Here is a 27056-nt window from a genome sequence, read left to right on the forward strand (position 1 = left end):
TGTGGATAATGTATAGGCCCCAATGCTAGGAAGTTTGGGATGTGGATAATGTATAGGCCCCAATGCTAGGAAGTTTGGGATGTGGATAATGTATAGGCCCAATGCTAGGAAGTTTGGGATGTGGATAATGTATAGGCCCCAATGCTAGGAAGTTTGGGATAATGTGGAAGTTTGGGATGTATAATGGGCCCCAATGCTAGGAAGTTTGGGATGTGGATAATGTATAGGCCCCAATGCTAGGAAGTTTGGGATGTGGATAATGTATAGGCCCCAATGCTAGGAAGTTTGGGATGTGGATAATGTATAGGCCCCAATGCTAGGAAGTTTGGGATGTGGATAATGTATAGGCCCCAATGCTAGGAAGTTTGGGATGTGGATAATGTATAGGCCTCAATGCTAGGAAGTTTGGGATGTGGATAATGTATAGGCCCCAATGCTAGGAAGTTTGGGATGTGGATAATGTATAGGCCCCAATGCTAGGAAGTTTGGGATGTGGATAATGTATAGGCCCCAATGCTAGGAAGTTTGGGATGTGGATAATGTATAGGCCCCAATGCTAGGAAGTTTGGGATGTGGATAATGTATAGGCCCCAATGCTAGGAAGTTTGGGATGTGGATAATGTATAGGCCCCAATGCTAGGAAGTTTGGGATGTGGATAATGTATAGGCCCCAATGCTAGGAAGTTTGGGATGTGGATAATGTATAGGCCCCAATGCTAGGAAGTTTGGGATGTGGATAATGTATAGGCCCCAATGCTAGGAAGTTTGGGATGTGGATAATGTATAGGCCCCAATGCTAGGAAGTTTGGGATGTGGATAATGTATAGGCCCCAATGCTAGGAAGTTTGGGATGTGGATAATGTATAGGCCCCAATGCTAGGAAGTTTGGGATGTGGATAATGTATAGGCCCCAATGCTAGGAAGTTTGGGATGGATGGATAAATGCTAGGAAGTTTGGGATGTGGATAGGCCCCAATGCTAGGAAGTTTGGGATGTGGATAATGTATAGGCCTCATGATGCTAGGATTTGGCTAGGGAAGTTTGGGATGTGGATAATGTATAGGCCCCAATGCTAGGAAGTTTGGGATGTGGATAATGTATAGGCCCCAATGCTAGGAAGTTTGGGATGTGGATAATGTATAGGCCCCAATGCTAGGAAGTTTGGGATGTGGATAATGTATAGGTCTCAATGCTAGGAAGTTTGGGATGTGGATAATGTATAGGCCTCAATGCTAGGAAGTTTGGGATGTGGATAATGTATAGGACCCAATGCTAGGAAGTTTGGGATGTGGATAATGTATAGGCCTCAATGCTAGGAAGTTTGGGATGTGGATAATGTATAGGACCCAATGCTAGGAAGTTTGGGATGTGGATAATGTATAGGCCCCAATGCTAGGAAGTTTGGGATGTGGATAATGTATAGGCCCCAATGCTAGGAAGTTTGGGATGTGGATAATGTATAGGCCCCAATGCTAGGAAGTTTGGGATGTGGATAATGAAGTTTGGGATGTGGATAATGTATAGGCCCCAATGCTAGGAAGTTTGGGATGTGGATAATGTATAGGCCCCAATGCTAGGAAGTTTGGGATGTGGATAATGTATAGGCCTCAATGCTAGGAAGTTTGGGATGTGGATAATGTATAGGCCCCAATGCTAGGAAGTTTGGGATGTGGATAATGTATAGGCCTCAATGCTAGGAAGTTTGGGATGTGGATAATGTATAGGCCCCAATGCTAGGAAGTTTGGGATGTGGATAATGTATAGGCCTCAATGCTAGGAAGTTTGGGATGGGATAATGTATAGGCCCCAATGCTAGGAAGTTTGGGATGTGGATAATGTATAGGCCTCAATGCTAGGAAGTTTGGGATGTGGATAATGTATAGGCCCCAATGCTAGGAAGTTTGGGATGTGGATAATGTATAGGCCTCAATGCTAGGAAGTTTGGGATGTGGATAATGTATAGGCCTCAATGCTAGGAAGTTTGGGATGTGGAGTAATTGCTAGGAAGTTTGGGATGTGGATAATGTATAGGCCCCAATGCTAGGAAGTTTGGGATGTGGATAATGTATAGGCCCCAATGCTAGGAAGTTTGGGATGTGGATAATGTATAGGCCCCAATGCTAGGAAGTTTGGGATGTGGATAATGTATAGGCCTCAATGCTAGGAAGTTTGGGATGTGGATAATGTATAGGCCCCAATGCTAGGAAGTTTGGGATGTGGATAATGTATAGGCCCCAATGCTAGGAAGTTTGGGATGTGGATAATGTATAGGCCCCAATGCTAGGAAGTTTGGGATGTGGATAATGTATAGGCCCCAATGCTAGGAAGTTTGGGATGTGGATAATGTATAGGCCCCAATGCTAGGAAGTTTGGGATGTGGATAATGTATAGGCCCCAATGCTAGGAAGTTTGGGATGTGGATAATGTATAGGCCCCAATGCTAGGAAGTTTGGGATGTGGATAATGTATAGGCCTCAATGCTAGGAAGTTTGGGATGTGGATAATGTATAGGCCCCAATGCTAGGAAGTTTGGGATGTGGATAATGTATAGGACCCAATGCTAGGAAGTTTGGGATGTGGATAATGTATAGGCCTCAATGCTAGGAAGTTTGGGATGTGGATAATGTATAGGCCCCAATGCTAGGAAGTTTGGGATGTGGATAATGTATAGGCCTCAATGCTAGGAAGTTTGGGATGTGGATAATGTATAGGCCCCAATGCTAGGAAGTTTGGGATGTGGATAATGTATAGGCCCCAATGCTAGGAAGTTTGGGATGTGGATAATGTATAGGCCTGTATGGACCTCCAAGCCAGTTCCACTGCTTTCTTAAATTCTTCCCCTTTAAAATCAGGGACTGATGTAGGCCCGGGTCACCAACTGGGTGATATTGATTTTGAGGTAGAACAGAAAACTAGCAGTAATTAGGATCTCGTAAGGATCAGAGTCGACTATCCCGAAAGTATAGCACACAGTGTAGAAGATGATGACGTGTGGAGGCGCCTCACCTTTTTAATGAACTTCTCAACAATCTGGACCACGTGTTTATATAACTGGAAGGGGAGAAGAGAGATGTCACAGAGTTTTAGTAACAGACACAGTCAAGGACTAAAATTCTCATTTCAAATGGAGCCTGTTTTCTAGTGCAGGACTAGGCTTCATTAAAAGGATGCTTAGGGTATGCTGGGGTGGCAGGTAGCTTAGTGGTTCGAGCGTTGGACTTGGAACCGAAAGGTTGCAAGATCAAATCCCCCCAAGCTGACAAGGTCAAAATCGGTCGTTCTGCCCCCTGAACAAGGCAGTTAACCCACTGTTCCCCTGAACAAGGCAGTTAACCCACTGTTCCCCGGGAAGCCCGTCATTATAAATAAGAATTTGTTCTTGACTGACTTGCCTAGTTAAATAAAAGGTAATATATATATGTATATTTTTTAAATATTTTTTTTAATGGAGACGTTCAGTCATTGCACTAATGGGTTTTAAAATCACTTTTTTCTCGGATCCTTTTGTTTAAAACATTAATAATAAACCATACATGTTTTCCACAGAAGAAGTGGTCAGAAAGTGATGTTTTCAGACCTGAAGGCCAAAAACATTCAGGAGATCAAAGGTGCTCAAAGTTGACCCGTTTTTGCATAACATAATAGTATATTATATAATATATAATGTCCAGGGTATAACATAGCCTGGTATAACCAGCCTGATCACTATATAATGTCCAGGGTATAACCTAGCCTGATCACTGTATAATGTCCAGGGTATAACCCAGCCTGATCACTATATAATGTCCAGGGTATAACCTAGCCTGATCACTATATAATGTCCAGGGTATAACCTAGCCTGGTGGAACCAGCCTCATCACTATATAATGTCCAGGGTATAACCTAGCCTGGTGGAACCAGCCTGATCACTATATAATGTCCAGGGTATAACCTAGCCTGGTGGAACCAGCCTCATCACTATATAATGTCCAGGGTATAACCTAGCCTGGTGGAACCAGCCTGATCACTATATAATGTCCAGGGTATAACCCAGCCTGATCACTATATAATGTCCAGGGTATAACCCAGCCTGATCACTATATAATGTCCAGGGTATAACCCCTGGTGGAACCAGCCTGATCACTATATAATGTCCAGGGTATAACCCAGCCTGATCACTAGCCTGATCACTATATAATGTCCAGGGTATAACCTAGCCTGGTGGAACCAGCCTCATCACTATATAATGTCCAGGGTATAACCTAGCCTGGTGGAACCAGCCTGATCACTATATAATGTCCAGGGTATAACCTAGCCTGGTGGAACCAGCCTCATCACTATATAATGTCCAGGGTATAACCTAGCCTGGTGGAACCAGCCTGATCACTGTGTTCACCATATAATGCCCAGGGTATAACACAGCCTGGTGTTACCAGGATCAGTCAATATGAGGAGGGAGAAACCCTGGGTATTCTGGACCAGGATCAGTCAATATGGGGAGGGAGAAACCCTGGGTATTCTGAACCAGGATCAGTCAATATGAGGAGGGAGAAACCCTGGGTATTCTGGACCAGGATCAGTCAATATGGGGAGGGAGAAACCCTGGGTATTCTGAACCAGGATCAGTCAATATGGGGAGGGAGAAACCCTGGGTATTCTGGACCAGGATCAGGTATCAGTCAATATGGGGAGGGAGAAACCCTGGGTATTCTGAACCAGGATCAGTACATATGAGGAGGGAGAAACCCTGGGTATTCTGGACCAGGATCAGTAATATGGGGAGGGAGAAACCCTGGGTATTCTGGACCAGGATCAGTCAATATGAGGAGGGAGAAACCCTGGGTATTCTGAACCAGGATCAGGTATCAGTCAATATGGGGAGGGAGAAACCCTGGGTATTCTGAACCAGGATCAGGTATCAGTCAATATGGGGAGGGAGAAACCCTATTCTGGACCAGGTATTCCCTGGACCAGGATCAGTCAATATGAGGAGGGAGAAACCCTGGGTATTCTGGACCAGGATCAGTCAATATGAGGAGGGAGAAACCCTGGGTATTCTGAACCAGGATCAGGTATCAGTCAATATGGGGAGGGAGAAACCCTGGGTATTCTGGACCAGGATCAGTCAATATGAGGAGGGAGAAACCCTGGGTATTCTGAACCAGGATCAGTCAATATGGGGAAGGAGAAACCCTGGGTATTCTGGACCAGGATCAGTCAATATGAGGAGGGAGAAACCCTGGGTATTCTGGACCAGGATCAGTCAATATGAGGAGGGAGTAACCCTGGGTATTCTGAACCAGGATCAGTCAATATGTGGAGGGAGAAACCCTGGGTATTCTGGACCAGGATCAGTCAATATGGGTAGGGAGAAACCCTAGGTATTCTGGACCAGGATCAGGTATCAGTCAATATGGGGAGGGAGAAACCCTGGGTATTCTGGACCAGCATCGGGGAACAAATACTGTATAAGGGACCCCAGACAGGAAGGTATGAACACTGACATGTTACCATGGTAGCCCCATTACTTCCAGACAGGAAGGTATGAACACTGACATGTTTCCATGGTAGCCCCATTACTTCCAGACAGGAAGGTATGAACACTGACATGTTACCATGGTAACCCCATTACTTCCAGACAGGAAGGTATGAACACAGGAACACATACATGTTACCATGGTAACCCCATTACTTCCAGACAGGAAGATGGTAGCCCCATTACTTCCAGACAGGAAGATATGAACACTGACATGTTACCATGGTAGCCCCATTACTTCCAGACAGGAAGGTATGAACACTGACATGTTACCATGGTAGCCCCAATACCACCAGACAGGAAGGTGTGAACACTGACATGAACACTAACTGAGATAACTAGCACAGCAGAAAGCTAACACTATACGATGCCTGTCTCCTTATTAATTCAGACACTAACTGAGATAACTAGCACAGCAGAAAGCTAACACTATACGATGCCTGTCGCCTTATTAATTCAGACACTAACTGAGATAACTAGCACAGCAGAAAGCTAACACTATACGATGCCTGTCTCCTTATTAATTCAGACACTAACTGAGATAACTAGCACAGCAGAAAGCTAACACTATACTATTCCGGTCTCCTTATTAATTCAGACACTGAGATAACTAGCACAACAGAAAGCTAACACTATTATTAATTCAGACACTGAGATAACTAGCACAACAGAAAGCTAACACTATACGATTCCGGTCTCCTTATTAATTCAGACACTGAGATAACTAGCACAACAGAAAGCTAACACTATACGATTCCGGTCTCCTTATTAATTCAGACACTAACTGAGATAACTAGCACAGCAGAAAGCTAACACTATACGATTCCGGTCTCCTTATTAATTCAGACACTGAGATAACTAGCACAACAGAAAGCTAACAGTATACGATGCCTGTCTCCTTATTAATTCAGACACTAACTGAGATAACTAGCACAGCAGAAAGCTAACACTATACGATTCCGGTCTCCTTATTAATTCAGACACTGAGATAACTAGCACAACAGAAAGCTAACACTATACGATGCCTGTCTCCATATTAATTCAGACACTGAGATAACTAGCACAGCAGAAAGCTAACACTATACGATGCCTGTCTCCTTATTAATTCAGACACTGAGATAACTAGCACAACAGAAAGCTAACACTATACTATTCCGGTCTCCTTATTAATTCAGACACTGAGATAACTAGCACAACAGAAAGCTAACACTATACGATGCCTGTCTCCTTATTAATTCAGACACTGAGATAACTAGCACAACAGAAAGCTAACACTATACTATTCCGGTCTCCTTATTAATTCAGACACTGAGATAACTAGCACAGCAGAAAGCTAACACTATACGATACCTGTCTCCTTATTAATTCAGACACTGAGATAACTAGCACAACAGAAAGCTAACACTATACGATGCCTGTCTCCTTATTAATTCAGACACTGAGATAACTAGCACAACAGAAAGCTAACACTATACGATGCCTGTCTCCTTATTAATTCAGACACTGAGATAACTAGCACAACAGAAAGCTAACACTATACTATTCCGGTCTCCTTATTAATTCAGACACTGAGATACCTAGCACAACAGAAATCTAACACTATACGATACCTGTCTCCTTATTAATTCAGACACTGAGATAACTAGCACAACAGAAAGCTAACACTATACGATGCCTGTCTCCTTATTAATTCAGACACTGAGATAACTAGCACAACAGAAAGCTAACACTATACTATTCCGGTCTCCTTATTAATTCAGACACTGAGATAACTAGCACAACAGAAAGCTAACACTATACGATGCCTGTCTCCTTATTAATTCAGACACTGAGATAACTAGCACAACAGAAAGCTAACACTATACTATTCCGGTCTCCTTATTAATTCAGACACTGAGATAACTAGCACAACAGAAAGCTAACACTATACTATTCCGGTCTCCTTATTAATTCAGACACTGAGATAACTAGCACAACAGAAAGCTAACACTATACTATTCCGGTCTCCTTATTAATTCAGACACTGAGATAACTAGCACAACAGAAAGCTAACACTATACGATGCCTGTCTCCTTATTAATTCAGACACTGAGATAACTAGCACAACAGAAAGCTAACACTATACGATTCCGGTCTCCTTATTAATTCAGACACTGAGATAACTAGCACAACAGAAAGCTAACACTACACTATTCCGGTCTCCTTATTAATTCAGACACTGAGATAACTAGCACAACAGAAAGCTAACACTACACTATTCCGGTCTCCTTATTAATTCAGACACTGAGATAACTAGCACAACAGAAAGCTAACACTATACGATTCCGGTCTCCTTATTAATTCAGACACTGAGATAACTAGCACAACAGAAAGCTAACACTATACGATTCCGGTCTCCATATTAATTCAGACACTGAGATAACTAGCACAACAGAAAGCTAACACTATACTATTCCGGTCTCCTTATTAATTCAGACACTGAGATAACTAGCACAGCAGAAAGCTAACACTATACGATTCCGGTCTCCATATTAATTCAGACACTGAGATAACTAGCACAACAGAAAGCTAACACTATACTATTCCGGTCTCCATATTAATTCAGACACTGAGATAACTAGCACAACAGAAAGCTAACACTATACTATTCCGGTCTCCATATTAATTCAGACACTGAGATAACTAGCACAACAGAAAGCTAACACTATACGATTCCGGTCTCCTTATTAATTCAGACACTGAGATAACTAGCACAACAGAAAGCTAACACTACACTATTCCTGTCTCCATATTAATTCAGACACTGAGATAACTAGCGAGTTAAACCCAAAACACAGCTGGCCTCATCGGTTCCCGCTCTTTCTCCTGCTGTGTAATTTGCAAAACAAACACGTGACAGGCTCAACTGTTGTAGGGAACTACGGTAAACTGTTATTGGTTAAGGTTCATTATTATTGGTATTAAAAACATTTTAATAATAATAATATGAAATAGTTTGACAACGCTGTTTGTTTTTGAAAATTTTTTTTTTTTTTTTTTTTTAAATCAAGAAATTTACGGAATAGAAACGCTGTTTGTAAGTTGTTTAAAAGGTTTCAAACTCAGCCCTTTATATGTTCCAGTGTAGACATGACTGTCTCATGTTTTGTAAAAACGGGTCAACTTTGATCACCTTTTGATCTCCTGAATGTTTTTGGCCTTCAGGTCTGAAAACATCACTTTCTGACCACTTTTTCCGTGGAAAAACATGTATGGAATGTTTTGTTTAAAACAAAATGGATGCTATCAAAAAAAAGAGTGATTGAATTCTAAATGGATTTACCTTAATGGCAGTTAGAATTGGATCGGGGGGGAAAATGGTTTAGTTGTCTGAATCTCACAGTAACCATTTAATCTGTGTCTGGCTCTTAGGCCTTGTAAACAGACACACATGGTGTTGTCTTAAACTTATGGTCCCACACTGAACATGGTTCAGTGGTTTTATCTCTCTCACACACACACACACACACACACACACACACACACACACACACACACACACTGTCGAGAGCACGACTTCTCTCCCCCCACAAAGCATCGATTTATAGTCTCATACCACACACAACTTACCTTCATAGCTTTGATGGCTGACTTAGTGATGGATATCATCTTGGCTCGAGATATTGGGGGCTTCATGTCCATCAAGGAGAACAGCTGGGGGAGAGAGAGAGAAAGAGGAGAGACGAAAGAGGGAGGGAGAGATGACCAACAACAACAACAACAGGTCACAACTCCTGCAGCACAGTAGGTCTGTACATAGTCAACGGTACGCTTCGAGGTGTCTCCTATGGTAGGTACTCCTCAAATAAAAAACTAATCTTATTAGTCACGTACACATATTTGGCAGAGATTATCGCAGGGGAAGCGAAATGCTTGTGTTTCTATCTCCAACAGTGCAGTAATACCTAATGCTTGTGTTTCTAGCTCCAACAGTACAGTAATATCTAATGCTTGTGTTTCTAGCTCCAACAGTGCAGTAATACCTAATGCTTGTGTTTCTAGCTCCAACAGTACAGTAATACCTAATGCTTGTGTTCCTAGCTCCAACAGTACAGTAATATCTAGATAAATGCTTGTGTTTCTAGCTCCAACAGTGCAGTAATATCTAGATAAATGCTTGTGTTTCTAGCTCCAACAGTACAGTAATACCTAATGATTGTGTTTCTAGCTCCAACAGTACAGTAATATCTAATGCTTGTGTTCCTAGCTCCAACAGTACAGTAATATCTAGATAAATGCTTGTGTTTCTAGCTCCAACAGTGCAGTAATATCTAGATAAATGCTTGTGTTTCTAGCTCCAACAGTGCAGTAATATCTAGATAAATGCTTGTGTTTCTAGCTCCAACAGTGCAGTAATACCTAATGCTTGTGTTTCTATCTCCAACAGTACAGTAATATATAATGCTTGTGTTTCTAGCTCCAACAGTGCAGTAATACCTAATGCTTGTGTTTCTAGCTCCAACAGTACAGTAATACCTAATGCTTGTGTTTCTAGCTCCAACAGTGCAGTAATATCTAGATAAATGCTTGTGTTTCTAGCTCCAACAGTGCAGTAATACCTAATGCTTGTGTTTCTAGCTCCAACAGTGCAGTAATACCTAATGATTGTGTTTCTATCTCCAACAGTACAGTAATATCTAATGCTTGTGTTTCTAGCTCCAACAGTACAGTAATACCTAATGCTTGTGTTTCTATCTCCAACAGTACAGTAATATCTAATGCTTGTGTTTCTATCTCCAACAGTACAGTAATATCTAATGCTTGTGTTTATAGCTCCAACAGTACAGTAATATCTAGATAAATGCTTGTGTTTCTAGCTCCAACAGTGCAGTAATATCTAGATAAATGCTTGTGTTTCTAGCTCCAACAGTGCAGTAATATCTAGATAAATGCTTGTGTTTCTAGCTCCAACAGTGCAGTAATACCTAATGCTTGTGTTTCTAGCTCCAACAGTGCAGTAATACCTAATGCTTGTGTTTCTAGCTCCAACAGTACAGTAATACCTAATGCTTGTGTTTCTAGCTCCAACAGTACAGTAATACCTAATGCTTGTGTTTCCAGCTCCAACAGTACAGTAATATCTAATGCTTGTGTTTCTATCTCCAACAGTACAGTAATATCTAATGCTTGTGTTTATAGCTCCAACAGTACAGTAATATATAATGCTTGTGTTTCTAGCTCCAACAGTGCAGTAATATCTAGATAAATGCTTGTGTTTCTAGCTCCAACAGTACAGTAATATCTAGATAAATGCTTGTGTTTCTAGCTCCAACAGTGCAGTAATATCTAGATAAATGCTTGTGTTTCTAGCTCCAACAGTACAGTAATACCTAATGCTTGTGTTTCTAGCTCCAACAGTGCAGTAATATCTAGATAAATGCTTGTGTTTCTAGCTCCAACAGTACAGTAATATATAATGCTTGTGTTTCTAGCTCCAACAGTACAGTAATATATAATGCTTGTGTTTCTGGCTCCAACAGTACAGTAATACCTAATGCTTGTGTTTCTATCTCCAACAGTACAGTAATATATAATGCTTGTGTTTCTAGCTCCAACAGTACAGTAATATCTAATGCTTGTGTTTCTAGCTCCAACAGTACAGTAATATATAATGCTTGTGTTTCTAGCTCCAACAGTACAGTAATATATAATGCTTGTGTTTCTAGCTCCAACAGTACAGTAATATATAATGCTTGTGTTTCTAGCTCCAACAGTACAGTAATATATAATGCTTGTGTTTCTAGCTCCAACAGTACAGTAATATATAATGCTTGTGTTTCTAGCTCCAACAGTACAGTAATATATAATGCTTGTGTTTCTAGCTCCAACAGTACAGTAATATATAATGCTTGTGTTTCTAGCTCCAACAGTACAGTAATACCTAATGCTTGTGTTTCTAGCTCCAACAGTACAGTAATATATAATGCTTGTGTTTCTAGCTCCAACAGTACAGTAATATATAATGCTTGTGTTTCTAGCTCCAACAGTACAGTAATACCTAATGCTTGTGTTTCTAGCTCCAACAGTACAGTAATATCTAATGCTTGTGTTTCTAGCTCCAACAGTACAGTAATACCTAATGCTTGTGTTTCTAGCTCCAACAGTACAGTAATACCTAATGCTTGTGTTTCTAGCTCCAACAGTACAGTAATATATAATGCTTGTGTTTCTAGCTCCAACAGTAATATATAATGCTTGTGTTTCTAGCTCCAACAGTACAGTAATATCTAATGCTTGTGTTTCTAGCTCCAACAGTACAGTAATATCTAGATAAATGCTTGTGTTTCTAGCTCCAACAGTACAGTAATACCTAATGCTTGTGTTTCTAGCTCCAACAGTACAGTAATATCTAATGCTTGTGTTTCTAGCTCCAACAGTACAGTAATATCTAATGCTTGTGTTTCTAGCTCCAACAGTACAGTAATATCTAATGCTTGTGTTTATAGCTCCAACAGTACAGTAATATCTAATGCTTGTGTTTATAGCTCCAACAGTACAGTAATATCTAATGCTTGTGTTTCTAGCTCCAACAGTACAGTAATATCTAATGCTTGTGTTTATAGCTCCAACAGTACAGTAATATATAATGCTTGTGTTTCTAGCTCCAACAGTACAGTAATATCTAATGCTTGTGTTTCTAGCTCCATCAGTACAGTAATATCTAATGCTTGTGTTTCTAGCTCCAACAGTACAGTAATATCTAATGCTTGTGTTTCTAGCTCCAACAGTACAGTAATACCTAATGCTTGTGTTTCTATCTCCAACAGTACAGTAATATATAATGCTTGTGTTTCTAGCTCCAACAGTACAGTAATACCTAATGCTTGTGTTTCTATCTCCAACAGTACAGTAATACCTAATGCTTGTGTTTCTAGCTCCAACAGTACAGTAATATCTAGATAAATGCTTGTGTTTCTAGCTCCAACAGTACAGTAATACCTAATGCTTGTGTTTATAGCTCCAACAGTACAGTAATACCTAATGCTTGTGTTTCTAGCTCCAACAGTACAGTAATATCTAGATAAATGCTTGTGTTTCTAGCTCCAACAGTACAGTAATACCTAATGCTTGTGTTTCTATCTCCAACAGTACAGTAATACCTAATGCTTGTGTTTCTAGCTCCAACAGTACAGTAATATCTAGATAAATGCTTGTGTTTCTAGCTCCAACAGTACAGTAATACCTAATGCTTGTGTTTATAGCTCCAACAGTACAGTAATACCTAATGCTTGTGTTTCTAGCTCCAACAGTACAGTAATATCTAGATAAATGCTTGTGTTTCTAGCTCCAACAGTACAGTAATACCTAATGCTTGTGTTTCTAGCTCCAACAGTACAGTAATATCTAGATAAATGCTTGTGTTTCTAGCTCCAACAGTACAGTAATACCTAATGCTTGTGTTTCTATCTCCAACAGTACAGTAATACCTAATGCTTGTGTTTCTATCTCCAACAGTACAGTAATACCTAATGCTTGTGTTTCTAGCTCCAACAGTACAGTAATACCTAATGCTTGTGTTTCTAGCTCCAACAGTACAGTAATATCTAGATAAATGCTTGTGTTTCTAGCTCCAACAGTACAGTAATACCTAATGCTTGTGTTTCTAGCTCCAACAGTACAGTAATATCTAGATAAATGCTTGTGTTTCTAGCTCCAACAGTACAGTAATACCTAATGCTTGTGTTTCTAGCTCCAACAGTACAGTAATATCTAGATAAATGCTTGTGTTTCTAGCTCCAACAGTACAGTAATACCTAATGCTTGTGTTTCTATCTCCAACAGTACAGTAATACCTAATGCTTGTGTTTCTAGCTCCAACAGTACAGTAATACCTAATGCTTGTGTTTCTAGCTCCAACAGTACAGTAATATATAATGCTTGTGTTTCTAGCTCCAACAGTACAGTAATATCTAATGCTTGTGTTTCTAGCTCCAACAGTACAGTAATACCTAATGCTTGTGTTTCTAGCTCCAACAGTACAGTAATATCTAGATAAATGGTGTTTCTAGCTCCAACAGTACAGTAATATCTAGATAAATGCTTGTGTTTCTAGCTCCAACAGTACAGTAATATCTAGATAAATGCTTGTGTTTCTAGCTCCAACAGTACAGTAATACCTAATGCTTGTGTTTCTAGCTCCAACAGTACAGTAATACCTAATGCTTGTGTTTCTATCTCCAACAGTACAGTAATACCTAATGCTTGTGTTTCTAGCTCCAACAGTACAGTAATACCTAATGATTGTGTTTCTATCTCCAACAGTACAGTAATACCTAATGCTTGTGTTTCTAGCTCCAATAGAACAGTAATATATAATGCTTGTGTTTCTAGCTCCAACAGTACAGTAATACCTAATGCTTGTGTTTCTATCTCCAACAGTACAGTAATACCTAATGCTTGTGTTTCTATCTCCAACAGTACAGTAATACCTAATGCTTGTGTTTCCAGCTCCAACAGTACAGTAATACCTAATGCTTGTGTTTCTAGCTCCAACAGTACAGTAATATATAATGCTTGTGTTTCTAGCTCCAACAGTACAGTAATACCTAATGCTTGTGTTTCTAGCTCCAACAGTACAGTAATATCTAGATAAATGCTTGTGTTTCTAGCTCCAACAGTACAGTAATACCTAATGCTTGTGTTTCTAGCTCCAACAGTACAGTAATATCTAGATAAATGCTTGTGTTTCTAGCTCCAACAGTACAGTAATACCTAATGCTTGTGTTTCTAGCTCCAACAGTACAGTAATACCTAGATAAATGCTTGTGTTTCTAGCTCCAACAGTACAGTAATATCTAAATGCTTGTGTTTCTAGCTCCAACAGTACAGTAATATCTAGATGCTTGTGTTTCTAGCTCCAACAGTACAGTAATATCTAGATAAATGCTTGTGTTTCTAGCTCCAACAGTACAGTAATACCTAATGCTTGTGTTTCTAGCTCCAACAGTACAGTAATATATAATGCTTGTGTTTCTAGCTCCAACAGTACAGTAATACCTAATGCTTGTGTTTCTAGCTCCAACAGTACAGTAATATCTAGATAAATGCTTGTGTTTCTAGCTCCAACAGTACAGTAATATCTAATGATACAAAACAATACACACAAATCCAAAAACTGAAAAGAAAGGAATTAAGAATAAGAAATACCAGGATGCACAAATTAGTTAAACAGCCATGATTTCTCTCAAAACAGTCTAACACAGTCTGTCCATGCTATCAAAGATTTTTTTACAACTAAACCAAGATAGACCACAGCTTGTCGTTTCCAATGGGATCAAATTAGTCATAGTGGGCAGAACAAGCAAGGAGATGGGGAAAGCCAAGCACGCGCTAGCGATATCCTATTGGAGCGTTCTAGTATGCATCTGCATATTTGTGTTTGGGAACGCCTACTCTGAAGCCTTTGCACTCCTAAACCGCGCGTTTAAAAAAAAAAAACTTTTGCAAAGGACAAATTATACAAAACAGTGCACTGTACTCAGATCAAGTAGTTCATCGATGAAAAAATGTGCAGAATGTTAGCCAAAATCCATCTCCTTCCATCTTCTCTCACTGCCCGCCACTGGGCTTCCTCTCACTACCATATTTGGTAGTGACTGGAAACGCCAACCAGATGCTTCACATTTATACATCCAGTGAAATATCTGGTTCATTGTTCCATCTGTGACGGTAGATTGCAAGCTACAGCTAGCTTACCCCATTCATAGACGCTAACTGCTTTAGCGCCTATTGACAAGACTCTCTTCTGTTGACAAGACTCTCTTCTGTTGACAAGACTCTCTTCTGTTGACAAGACTCTCTTCTGACTGGGGGAGTTTTGTTAAGAGCCCTGGTGCTTTCTCTAAACATTAAAAGGTCTAATGTAGCAATTTTTTAAAATCTCAATAGCAAATCATTTCTGGGTAATAATTCAAACGGTGCTACGCAAACAATAATAAAAAATAAAAAAATAGCATTTGCATTGCATTGTAATGTCAGAAAATGTCCATAATATATCTGCCGGTAATAGTGGAATTTTAGTGTTTCACATTATTACTCACTGCCAGTGCTGTGATTGATTATTGATTATTAGTTTATTGATTTCTCCTGCTCGTGCGACTTCTGTCTAAATGGGAAAGCTGTTGTGACTTTTTGACCGTGTTTTCTAGTGGAAATCACTGCCGTTTTCTGGTTGCCGTTTGCTCAATTTCAGTTAGTGAGAAAACAGGCACTGAATAGTAGTGTCGTTAATCATTGTAACATCTAAGGTTGCTGTGAAATATATTTTCTAAAATATACAAATTGGAAAGTATTCAAACTCATTGGACTTTTCCTACATTTTGTTAGGTTACAGCCTTATTCAAAAATAAGTTTTCCCCTCATCAATCTACACACAATACCCCATAATGACAAAGCAAAAACTGTTTTTTTAGAAATGGTTGCAAATGTATTAAATAAAAAAAATATGTATATAATATAATATATATCACATTTACATAAGTATTCAGACCCTTGACTCAGTACTTTGTTGAAGCACCTTTGGCAGCGATTACAGCCTTGAGTCTTCTTGGGTATGACTCTACAAGCTTGGCACACCTGTATTTGGAGAGTTTCTCCCATTCTTCTCTGCAGATCCTCTCAAACTCTGTCAAGTTGGATGGGGAGCGTCGCTGCACAGCTATTTTCAGGTCTCTCCACAGATGTTTGATGGGGTTCAAGTCCGGGCTCTGGCTGGGCCACTCAAGGACATTAAGAGCCTTGTCCCGAAGCCACTCCTGCGTTGTCTTGGCTGTGTGCTTAGGATCATTGTCCTGATGGAAGGTGAACCTTCACCCCGGTCTGAGGTCCTGAGCAGGTTTTCCCCAAGGATCTCTCTGTACTTTGCTCCGCTCAACTTTCCCTCGATCCTGCCTCGATCCCAGTCCCTGCTGCTGAAAAACATCTCCACAGCATGATGCTGCCACCACCATGCTTCACCATGGGAATGGTATTGGCCAGGTGATGAGCGGTGCCTGGTTTCCTCCAGACTTGACTCTTGAAATTCAAGCCAGAGAATCTTGTTTCACCCTTTAGCCCAAGTGAGCTGAGGAGTGGCTTCTGTCTGGCCACTCAACCATAAAGGCCTGATTGGTGGAGTGCTGCAGAGATGGTTGTCCTTCTTAAAGGTTCTCCCATTTCCACAGAGGAACTCTGGAGCTCTGTCAGAGTGACCATTGAGTTATTGGTCACCATCGTGACCAAGGCCCTTCTCCCCTGATTGCTACGTTTGACCAGGCGGCCAGATCTAGGAAGAGTCTTGGTGGTTCCAAAAATCTTTCATTTAAGAATGATGGAGGTCACTATGTTCTTGGGATCCTTCAATGCTGCAGAAATGTGTTGGTACTCTTCCCCAGATCTGTGCCTCGACACAATCCTGTCGTGGCTGTACGGACAATTCCTTCAACCTCATGGCTTGGTTTTTCCTCTGACATGCACTGTCAACTGTGGGACCTTATATAGACAGGTGTGTGCCTTTCCAAATCATGTCCAATCAATTGAATTTACCACAGGACTCCAATCAAGATGTAGAAACATCTCAAAGATGATCAATGGAAACAGGATGCACCTGAGCTCAATTTAAGAGTCTGATAGCAAAGGGTCTGAATACTTATGTACATAAGGTATGTGTTTGTTTGTTGGTGTTTTTTAATACATTTGCAAAAATGTTTTTTCATCATTATGGGGTATTGGGTCTAGATTGAGGAGAAAACAATATTTAATACATTTTAGAATAAGGCTGTGGAAATAGTGAAGGGGTCTAAATACTTTCTGAATTCATTATTGCTTCTTTGCAAAAAGCCATTTCTCAAGAAATAATTTTTCTTGAACTTTCTGGGAGTGGTCTGAGTAGGGAGGGGAAAAACAAGATGTTATTGGTAGAAAGCGTTTGGAACTCTATTCGTCTATTAACCAATTAACCGCCTGGTGATGTCACAATGGCGGGCCAAAACTCCATCCCAACAAAACAGGCTGAAATGTCAGGAAGTCTTTTCAAAACAGCTGTTACACTAAAAGGGCATTATTATCATTTTCACAGTATTATTTCAAACTCACGGTGTGGAAATCTTTAGAAAAACACAGGAGAAAAAAAAATAATAATAACATTTTTTGACTGCATTTGGCTTTTAACACACATCGCTTGAGGAAGTTTTGGAAATATAAGGAATGGATCTTTAAAGTCAGCGAGAAATTATTTTTAAACAAAAAGGTGAAATTACTACACACCTTTTATAGGGTTAGTGTTCCCACACGGCCATAACTCCATGTTACAGCGCATTGTTTATGGAAAACAGACGGAAGACAGAGAGGACAATCTGTGCTAATTAGCTATCTGAGTCTCCGAACACCTGTCTATAAACGGAAGACAGAGTGGACAAGCTGTGCTAATTAGCTATCTGAGTCTCCGAACACCTGTCTATAAACGGAAGACAGAGTGGACAATCTGTGCTAATTAGCTAGCTGAGTCTCCGAACACCTGTCTATAAACGGAAGACAGAGTGGACAATCTGTGCTAATTAGCTATCTGCGTCTCCGAACACCTGTCTATAAACGGAAGACAGAGTGGACAACCTGTGCTAATTAGCTATCTTATGTGCTAATTAGCTTCTGCGTCTCCGAACACCTGTCTATAAACGGAAGACAGAGTGGACAATTGTGCTAATTAGCTATCTGCGTCTCCGAACACCTGTCTATAAACGGAAGACAGAGCTATCTGCGTCTTGTCTAGTGCTATCAACACCTGTCTATAAACGGAAGACAGAGTGGACATCTGTGCTAATTAGCTATCTGCGTCTCCGAACACCTGTCTATAAACGGAAGACAGAGAGGACAATCTGTGCTAATTAGCTATCTGAGTCTCCGAACACCTGTCTATAAACGGAAGACAGAGTGGACAATCTGTGCTAAATTAGCTATCTGCGTCTCCGAACACCTGTCTATAAACGGAAGACAGAGTGGACAATCTGTGCTAATTAGCTATCTGAGTCTCCGAACACCTGTCTATAAACGGAAGACAACACCTGTCTATAAACGGAAGACAGAGTGGACAATCTGTGCTAATTAGCTATCTGCGTCTCCGAACACCTGTCTATAAACGGAAGACAGAGTGGACAATCTGTGCTAATTAGCTAACACCTGTCTATAAACGGAAGACAGAGTGGACAATCTGTGCTAATTAGCTATCTGCGTCTCCGAACACCTGTCTATAAACGGAAGACAGAGTGGACAATCTGTGCTAATTAGCTATCTGAGTCTCCGAACACCTGTCTATAAACGGAAGACAGAGTGGACAATCTGTGCTAATTAGCTATCTGCGTCTCCGAACACCTGTCTATAAACGGAAGACAGAGTGGACAATCTGTGCTAATTAGCTATCTGCGTCTCCGAACACCTGTCTATAAACGGAAGACAGAGTGGACAAACACTGTGCTAATTAGCTATCTGAGTCTCCGAACACCTGTCTATAAACGGAAGACAGAGTGGACAATCTGTGCTAATTAGCTATCTGCGTCTCCGAACACCTGTCTATAAACGGAAGACAGAGAGGACAATCTGTGCTAATTAGCTATCTGCGTCTCCGAACACCTGTCTATAAACGGAAGACAGAGAGGACAATCTGTGCTAATTAGCTATCTGCGTGTTCTATAAACGGAAGACAGAGAGGACAATCTGTGCTAATTAGCTATCTAGCTAAAATCTACTCCGAACACCTGTCTATAAACGGAAGACAGAGTGGACAATCTTAACACCTGTCTATAAACGGAAGACAGAGAGGACAATCTGGAAGACAGAGTGGAACACCTGTCTATAAACGGAAGACAGAGTGGACAATTTGCTGTGTCTATAAACGGAAGACAGAGAGGACAATCTAATTAGCTATCTGAGTCTCGAACACCTGTCTATAAACGGAAGACAGAGTGGACAACCTGTGCTAATTAGCTATCTGCGTCTCCGAACACCTGTCTATAAACGGAAGACAGAGTGGACAACCTGTGCTAATTAGCTATCTGAGTCTCCGAACACCTGTCTATAAACGGAAGACAGAGTGGACAATCTGTGCTAATTAGCTATCTGAATTAGCACCTGTGTCTATAAACGGAAGACGGACGCAGCAAACATGTTTTTACTGAAAAATACTTTGTTAACCTGTTAAAACACTGCACATAAGTGTGTATTTTGCATTTATGAAATTATTTTAATATGATTATGAAAGTTGAGTGATTTATTTTTCGAGGACCGTACCACAATTGACAATCGATTGACGTTTAGGATGGAGCATTTGGCTGTTTTGGCCAATTCACCTTTAAAAACAGAACATGTTAAGGACCTTGGACTAGAAGGAGTAACCAATGATGTATAGGGTCGGGTACAGCGTAGAGGTCAAATTGAAGAGAGGATAGCATAATAAATATGCTCCAAAATTTTTTTGTTGGTGATCAAGAATATAAACGGTTTATTTTGCAAGCTCTGGGCGACAAGCAACGATTACTAACATAGGGTATTCGTTTCCTTTGTTCATATTTCCCGGGTCATGTTAGAATTCTGTGTGTCTCTGTCATTCTGGTTGTACGTAATAGGAGCGTGCGCGTATCAGTACCCATAGAAGTAAGCTATGTGGCTTGTGCACCAAACTTCAGTATGATGAATACGAGAAAATGATGTACCTGCGCTTATATGTGCCTGTTTGAGAACCTGTTAGATTTGGTTTCTCCAGGGAAGATGATGTACCTGTTTGAGAACCTGTTAGATTTGGTTTCTCCAGGGAAGATGATGTGCCTGTTTGAGAACCTGTTAGATTTGGTTTCTCCAGGGAAGATGATGTGCCTGTTTGAGAACCTGTTAGATTTGGTTTCTCCAGGGAAGATGATGTACCTGTTTGAGAACCTGTTAGATTTGGTTTCTCCAGGGAAGATGATGTGCCTGTTTGAGAACCTGTTAGATTTGGTTTCTCCAGGGAAGATGATGTACCTGTTTGAGAACCTGTTAGATTTGGTTTCTCCAGGGAAGATGATGTGCCTGTTTGAGAACCTGTTAGATTTGGTTTCTCCAGGGAAGATGATGTGCCTGTTTGAGAACCTGTTAGATTTGGTTTCTCCAGGGAAGATGATGTGCCTGTTTGAGAACCTGTTAGATTTGGTTTCTCCAGGGAAGATGATGTGCCTGTTTGAGAACCTGTTAGATTTGGTTTCTCCAGGGAAGATGATGTACCTGTTTGAGAACCTGTTAGATTTGGTTTCTCCAGGGAAGATTGCACAGTCTTGCCCTCTACCTGTCAAATAATACAGGTTCAGTGTGATACAGAGGCTGTTTGTTTTGGGGCTTTTCTCTGTGTAGATTTGGTAAATCTACTTGTATATTTAGTATGATACGGGGCTTTCAGCATTAGATCACCATGACATTGCCATTTCTTTTTACTGACTTCATTGGGAAATAACTTTTCCATAAAATTGATCTTAAATTGATTGGCAATATTGAAAACATTATTATGGGATTATGCATTAACTTGTCTAGCTTTACATTCTAGTAATCCAGGCTGTATCACATCCGGCCGTGATTGGGAGTCCCACAGGACGGAGCACAATTGGTCCAGCGTCGTCCTGGGTTTGGTCGGTGTAGGCTGTCATTGTAAATAATCATTTGTAAATTGTAAATAATCATTTGATATTGTGATGCATTTCAACTGCTACAGGATTTGGAAGATAAATTATTTTTTCTTCTTCAGTACAGACACTAATACATACATTTTTTTTTTAAAACAACATATAGTATTGTATGAACTTAAATATTAGTCAATCATTTCTCAATAAACATTAATTTTATAGAGTTCTTATACTGCAGTCCCCACCATAACAGATAAATACATAAAAACGGAATGTTCTGTTGTTTTGTTTTTTTGTTCTTGAAACATTACGTTGAAATACTGTCGATTCCCAATTCATTCCTACGCAGGCTGTACCTTTTGACTATCCTAATGGTGGACGGTGCCTTCACAACAGCGCCCCCTGTCAGTCATCTATGGGAACACATACGGTAGCTTTATAAACTGGGTGGTAAGAGCCCTGCATGCTGATTGGCTGAAAGACGCGGCATATCAGACCATACACCAGTGGTATGACCAACAACAAAAAAAACATGTAGTTTATTTTATTTATTTTTTACTCTTTATTACGTTTAAGTAACCAGTTCATCAGAGCAATATAAGGCACCGCGGTGGGTTTATGGTGTACATTATGTGACCAATATATTTCACAGGTTAAGGACTCTGTATCCAAAGCACTCCGCGTTGTTCCTCAGAAACAGCCTGTGGTATATAGGCCATAACACCACACCCGCGTCGGGTATTATTCATTAAATATATTATTGGAAGTAACATCTTATTAGATGTGTTAGTACAACTAGTTAACAGCTCTTCAGTGTTTCCTGTGTTAACCAATATGGCTAACTTAACTTAAATAACCAAATCAATGGTTTTTGTTGGTTAAACCAGGAGTACACTTACGATTGGAAGTGTATTATTTTTAAAATTGTATTTGTAATATGTTAGGAGAACATATTTTTAACTAGTCACCTTAACCCTTTTAACCCCTAATTTTAACCTAAAAATAAAAGTCTCCTAATCTTAAACACCTTAATGATACTAACCTACAAACGGGGGGGAAACTTATCTTCCCGTCGTAACATTTTTTTTAGCCATTAAACTCGCTCAGTTATGTTTTGTTTTAAAATGGTTTTAACACAAACCTTTATTTTTTTTTGACAGTAGCTGTTATTTTTATTCTAACTGAACAGAAATCGTGTTATTTGCTCAAGTTAAACACGCTTGCCTTTTTTGTTGTTGTAACAAGCTAACGTTTAGCTGACCTGGTCAACCAGAGCCGTGTTCAATACTGCGTGATAAAACTACAGTAAATTCATCAAAACTTATCAAGTTATAAATCAAGGAAGATCATCTTTTACCGATACAGTATTTAAATAATAATAATCCTGCATTAGAGCTGTTTGTAAGATACACAGATAGGTAGTTAGTTAAGGCAAGGCCTCCATAACAGGCCTCTTCTCCATAACAGCGAGACACACGACGGGGTCCCCTTATTTTTAACGGGACTAAACACACACACACGACGGTCTACGGGACAACTCACCTCGTGGTTAAAAGCGTTTACGGCGTCCATGATTTCCCTAGCAGAAAATCCCTGCACTAAGAGTGTCCAACTACCCGTGTATCCCCGTTATGACAGGGCTAACATGTCCGCTCTCTAGTTGCAGAAGGGTATGGAGCGAAAGCAGAACGGGATTTGAGGGGTAGTTGTAGTTGTAACAGTTGGCCACACGGTGGCGGTATTGTACGTTCCTTTATATGTGGCCCACAGACGGGATTTTTGGGGGGTGTAGTTATTGTATTTGGCCACACGGTGGCAGTATTGTATATGGATTTAACCAATGCCTCATTTGAATTTTTTGAATGAATACAATGTACCTTATTTTCTAGGCATACAATGTGTTCATTTCATCTGAATTGTGTTAAATGTATGTTTTGGAAATGTTTTGAAGATATCAAATCAAATTTATTTATATAGCCCTTCGTACATCAGCTGATATCTCAAAGTGCTGTACAGAAACCCAGCCTAAAACCCCAAACAGCAAGCAATGCAGGTGTAGAAGCACGGTGGCTAGGAAAAACTCCCTAGAAAGGCCAAAACCTAGGAAGAAACCTAGAGAGGAACCAGGCTATGTGGGGTGGCCAGTCCTCTTCTGGCTGTGCCGGGTGGAGATTATAACAGAACATGGCCAAGATGTTCAAATGTTCATAAATGACCAGCATGGTCGTATAATAATAAGGCAGAACAGTTGAAACTGGAGCAGCAGCACGGCCAGGTGGACTGGGGACAGCAAGGAGTCATCATGTCAGGTAGTCCTGGGGCATGGTCCTAGGGCTCAGGTCCTCCGAGAGAGAGAGAGAGAGAGAGAAAGCGAGAATTAGAGAACGCACACGTAGATTCACACAGGACACCGAATAGGACAGGAGAGGTACTCCAGATATAACAAACTGACCCTAGCCCCCCGACACAAACTACTGCAGCATAAATACTGGAGGCTGAGACAGGAGGGGTCAGGAGACACTGTGGCCCCATCCGAGGACACCCCCAGACAGGGCCAAACAGGAAGGATATAACCCCACCTACTTTGCCAAAGCACAGCCCCCACACCACTAGAGGGATATCTTCAACCACCAACTTACCATCCTGAGACAAGGCTGAGTATAGCCCACAAAGAACTCCGCCATGGCACAACCCAAGGGGGGGGCGCCATCCCAGACAGGATGACCACATCAGTGAATCAACCCACTCAGGTGACGCACCCCTTCCAGGGACGGCAAGAGAGAGCCCCAGTAAGCCAGTGACTCAGCCCCTGTAATAGGGTTAGAGGCAGAGAATCCCAGTGGAAAGAGGGGAACCGGCCAGGCAGAGACAGCAAGGGCGGTTCGTTGCTCCAGAGCCTTTCCGTTCACCTTCCCACTCCTGGGCCAGACTACACTCAATCATATGACCCACTGAAGGGAAGAGTCTTCAGTAAAGACTTAAAGGTTGAGACCGAGTTTGCGTCTCTCACATGGATAGGCAGACCGTTCCATAAAAATGGAGCTCTATAGGAGAAAGCCCTGCCTCCAGCTGTTTGCTTAGAAATTCTAGGGACAATTAGGAGGCCTGCGTCTTGTGACCGTAGCGTACGTGTAGGTATGTACGGCAGGACCAAATCAGAGAGATAGGTAGGAGAAAGCCCATGTAATGCTTTGTAGGTTAGCAGTAAAACCTTGAAATCAGCCCTTGCTTTGACAGGATGCCAGTGTAGAGACGCTAGCACTGGAGTAATATTATCAAATTTTTTGGTTCTAGTCAGAATTCGAGCAGCCGTATTTAGTACTAACTGAAGTTTATTTAGTGCTTTATCCGGGTAGCCGGAAAGTAGAGCATTGCAGTAGTCTAACCTAGAAGTGACAAAAGCATGGATTAATTTTTCTGCATCATTTTTGGACAGAAAGTTTCTGATTTTTGCAATGTTACGTAGATGGAAAAAAGCTGTCCTTGAAATGTTCTTCAAAAGAGAGATCAGGGTCCAGAGTAACGCCGAGGTCCTTCACAGTTTTATTTGAGACGACTGTACAACCATTAAGATTAATTGTCAGATTCAACAGAAGATCTCTTTGTTTCTTGGGACCTAGAACCGAGTTTAAAAGTAGAAAGTTTGCAGCCATCCACTTCCAAGATATATATATATATATAGTTTACCTGGTGGTGGTGAAGGAGACCAGACTACAGAGGGAGTTTACCTGCTGGGGGTGAAGGAGACCAGACTACAGAGGGAGTTTACCTGCTGGTGGTGAAGGAGACCAGACTACAGAGGGAGTTTACCTGCTGGTGGTGAAGGAGACCAGACTACAGAGGGAGTTTACCTGCTGGTGGTGAAGGAGACCAGACTACAGAGGGAGTTTACCTGCTGGTGGGGAGGAGACCAGACTACAGAGGGAGTTTACCTGCTGGTGGTGAAGGAGACCAGACTACAGAGGGAGTTTACCTGCTGGGGGTGAAGGAGACCAGACTACAGAGGGAGTTTACCTGCTGGTGGTGAAGGAGACCAGGCTACAGAGGGAGTTTACCTGCTGGTGGTGAAGGAGACCAGACTACAGAGGGAGTTTACCTGCTGGTGGTGAAGGAGACCAGACTACAGAGGGAGTTTACCTGCTGGGGGTGAAGGAGACCAGACTACAGAGGGAGTTTACCTGCTGGTGGTGAAGGAGACCAGGCTACAGAGGGAGTTTACCTGCTGGTGGTGAAGGAGACCAGACTACAGAGGGAGTTTACCTGCTGGTGGTGAAGGAGACCAGACTACAGAGGGAGTTTACCTGCTGGTGGTGAAGGAGACCAGGCTACAGAAAGGGAGTTTACCTGCTGGTGGTGAAGGAGACCAGACTACAGAGGGAGTTTACCTGCTGGTGGGGAGGGAGACCAGACTACAGAGGAGTTTACCTGCTGGTGGTGAAGGAGACCAGGCTACAGAGGGAGTTTACCTGCTGGTGGGGCAGGGTAGACCAGACTACAGAGGGAGTTTACCTGCTGGTGGGTCTCTGAGGAGACCAGACTACAGAGGGAGTTTACCTGCTGGTGGGGAGGAGACCAGACTAGTCAGAGGGAGTTTACCTGCTGGTGGGGAGGGAGACCAGACTAAACAGAGGAGGTACCTGCTGGTGGTGAAGGAGAGTCCAGACTACAGACAGAGGAGGCTGCATTACCTGCTGGTGGTGAGAGGAGACCAGACTACAGAGGGAGTTTACCTGCTGGGGGTGAAGGAGACCAGACTACAGAGGTAAAGAGGGAGTTTACCTGCTGGTGGGGAGGGAGACCAGAAACTAGTCCAGTCTCTGTAAGACAGAGGAGGCTGCATGATAAACAGAGGAGGCTGCATGATCAACAGAGTCCAGTCTCTGTCAGACAGAGGAGGCTGTATGATAAACAGAGGAGGCTGCATGATCAACAGAGTCCAGTCTCTGTAAGACAGAGGAGGCTGCATGGTAAACAGAGTCCAGTCTCTGTAAGACGGAGGAGGCTGTATGATAAACAGAGGAGGCTGCATGATCAACAGAGTCCAGTCTCTGTAAGACAGAGGAGGCTGCATGGTAAACAGAGTCCAGTCTCTGTAAGACGGAGGAGGCTGTATGATAAACAGAGTCCAGTCTCTGTAAGACGGAGGCTGTATGATAAACAGAGTCCTGTCTCTGTCAGACAGAGGAGGCTACATGATAAACAGAGTCCAGTCTCTGTCAGACAGAGGAGGCTGCATGATAAACAGAGTCCAGTCTCCGTCAGACAGAGGAGGCTACATGATCAACAGAGTCCAGTCTCTGTCAGCCAGAGGAGGCTGCATGATAAACAGAGTCCAGTCTCTGTCAGACAGAGGAGGCTGCATGATAAACAGAGTCCAGTCTCTGTCAGACAGAGGAGGCTGCATGATAAACAGAGTCCAGTCTCTGTAAGACAGAGGCTGTATGCTAAACAGAGTCCAGTCTCTGTCAGACAGAGGAGGCTGTATGATAAACAGAGTCCAGTCTCTGTAAGACGGAGGAGGCTGTATGATAAACAGAGTCCAGTCTCTGTAAGACGGAGGCTGTATGATAAACAGAGTCCTGTCTCTGTCAGACAGAGGAGGCTACATGATAAACAGAGTCCAGTCTCTGTCAGTCAGAGGAGGCTGCATGATAAACAGAGTCCAGTCTCCGTCAGACAGAGGAGGCTACATGATCAACAGAGTCCAGTCTCTGTCAGCCAGAGGAGGCTGCATGATAAACAGAGTCCAGTCTCTGTAAGACAGATACAAGTCACCATAATTAATAACAGAGAGAAAAGTGGCCTGAACAAACTTCTTTCTAGCCATAAGCGGGAAGCAAGCCTTATTATCAGGAAAAATAAAAACCCAATTTCAATTTAAGCTT

General features: G+C 41.6%; 1 protein-coding gene across 1 annotated transcript in view; it reads right to left on the reverse strand.

Annotated features, from left to right (window-relative positions):
• scaf4a (SR-related CTD-associated factor 4a) overlaps positions 1-22882 on the reverse strand; it is a gene marked incomplete at its 3' end in the record, with an annotated part of 46738 nt that extends 23856 nt beyond the window's left edge. The window contains exons 1-3 of the mRNA XM_042311241.1: positions 22714-22882; positions 9125-9208; positions 3007-3051 (exon numbers count right to left, since the gene is read on the reverse strand). Coding sequence (XP_042167175.1) covers positions 3007-3051; positions 9125-9208; positions 22714-22743 — 159 coding nt within the window. The remainder of the gene's footprint in view (positions 1-3006; positions 3052-9124; positions 9209-22713) is intronic.
• Positions 22883-27056: the final 4174 nt, after the last annotated feature.

The sequence above is a fragment of the Oncorhynchus tshawytscha genome, linkage group LG33, assembly GCF_018296145.1.
Source record: "Oncorhynchus tshawytscha isolate Ot180627B linkage group LG33, Otsh_v2.0, whole genome shotgun sequence".
In the NCBI taxonomy this organism is placed as follows: domain Eukaryota; kingdom Metazoa; phylum Chordata; class Actinopteri; order Salmoniformes; family Salmonidae; genus Oncorhynchus; species Oncorhynchus tshawytscha.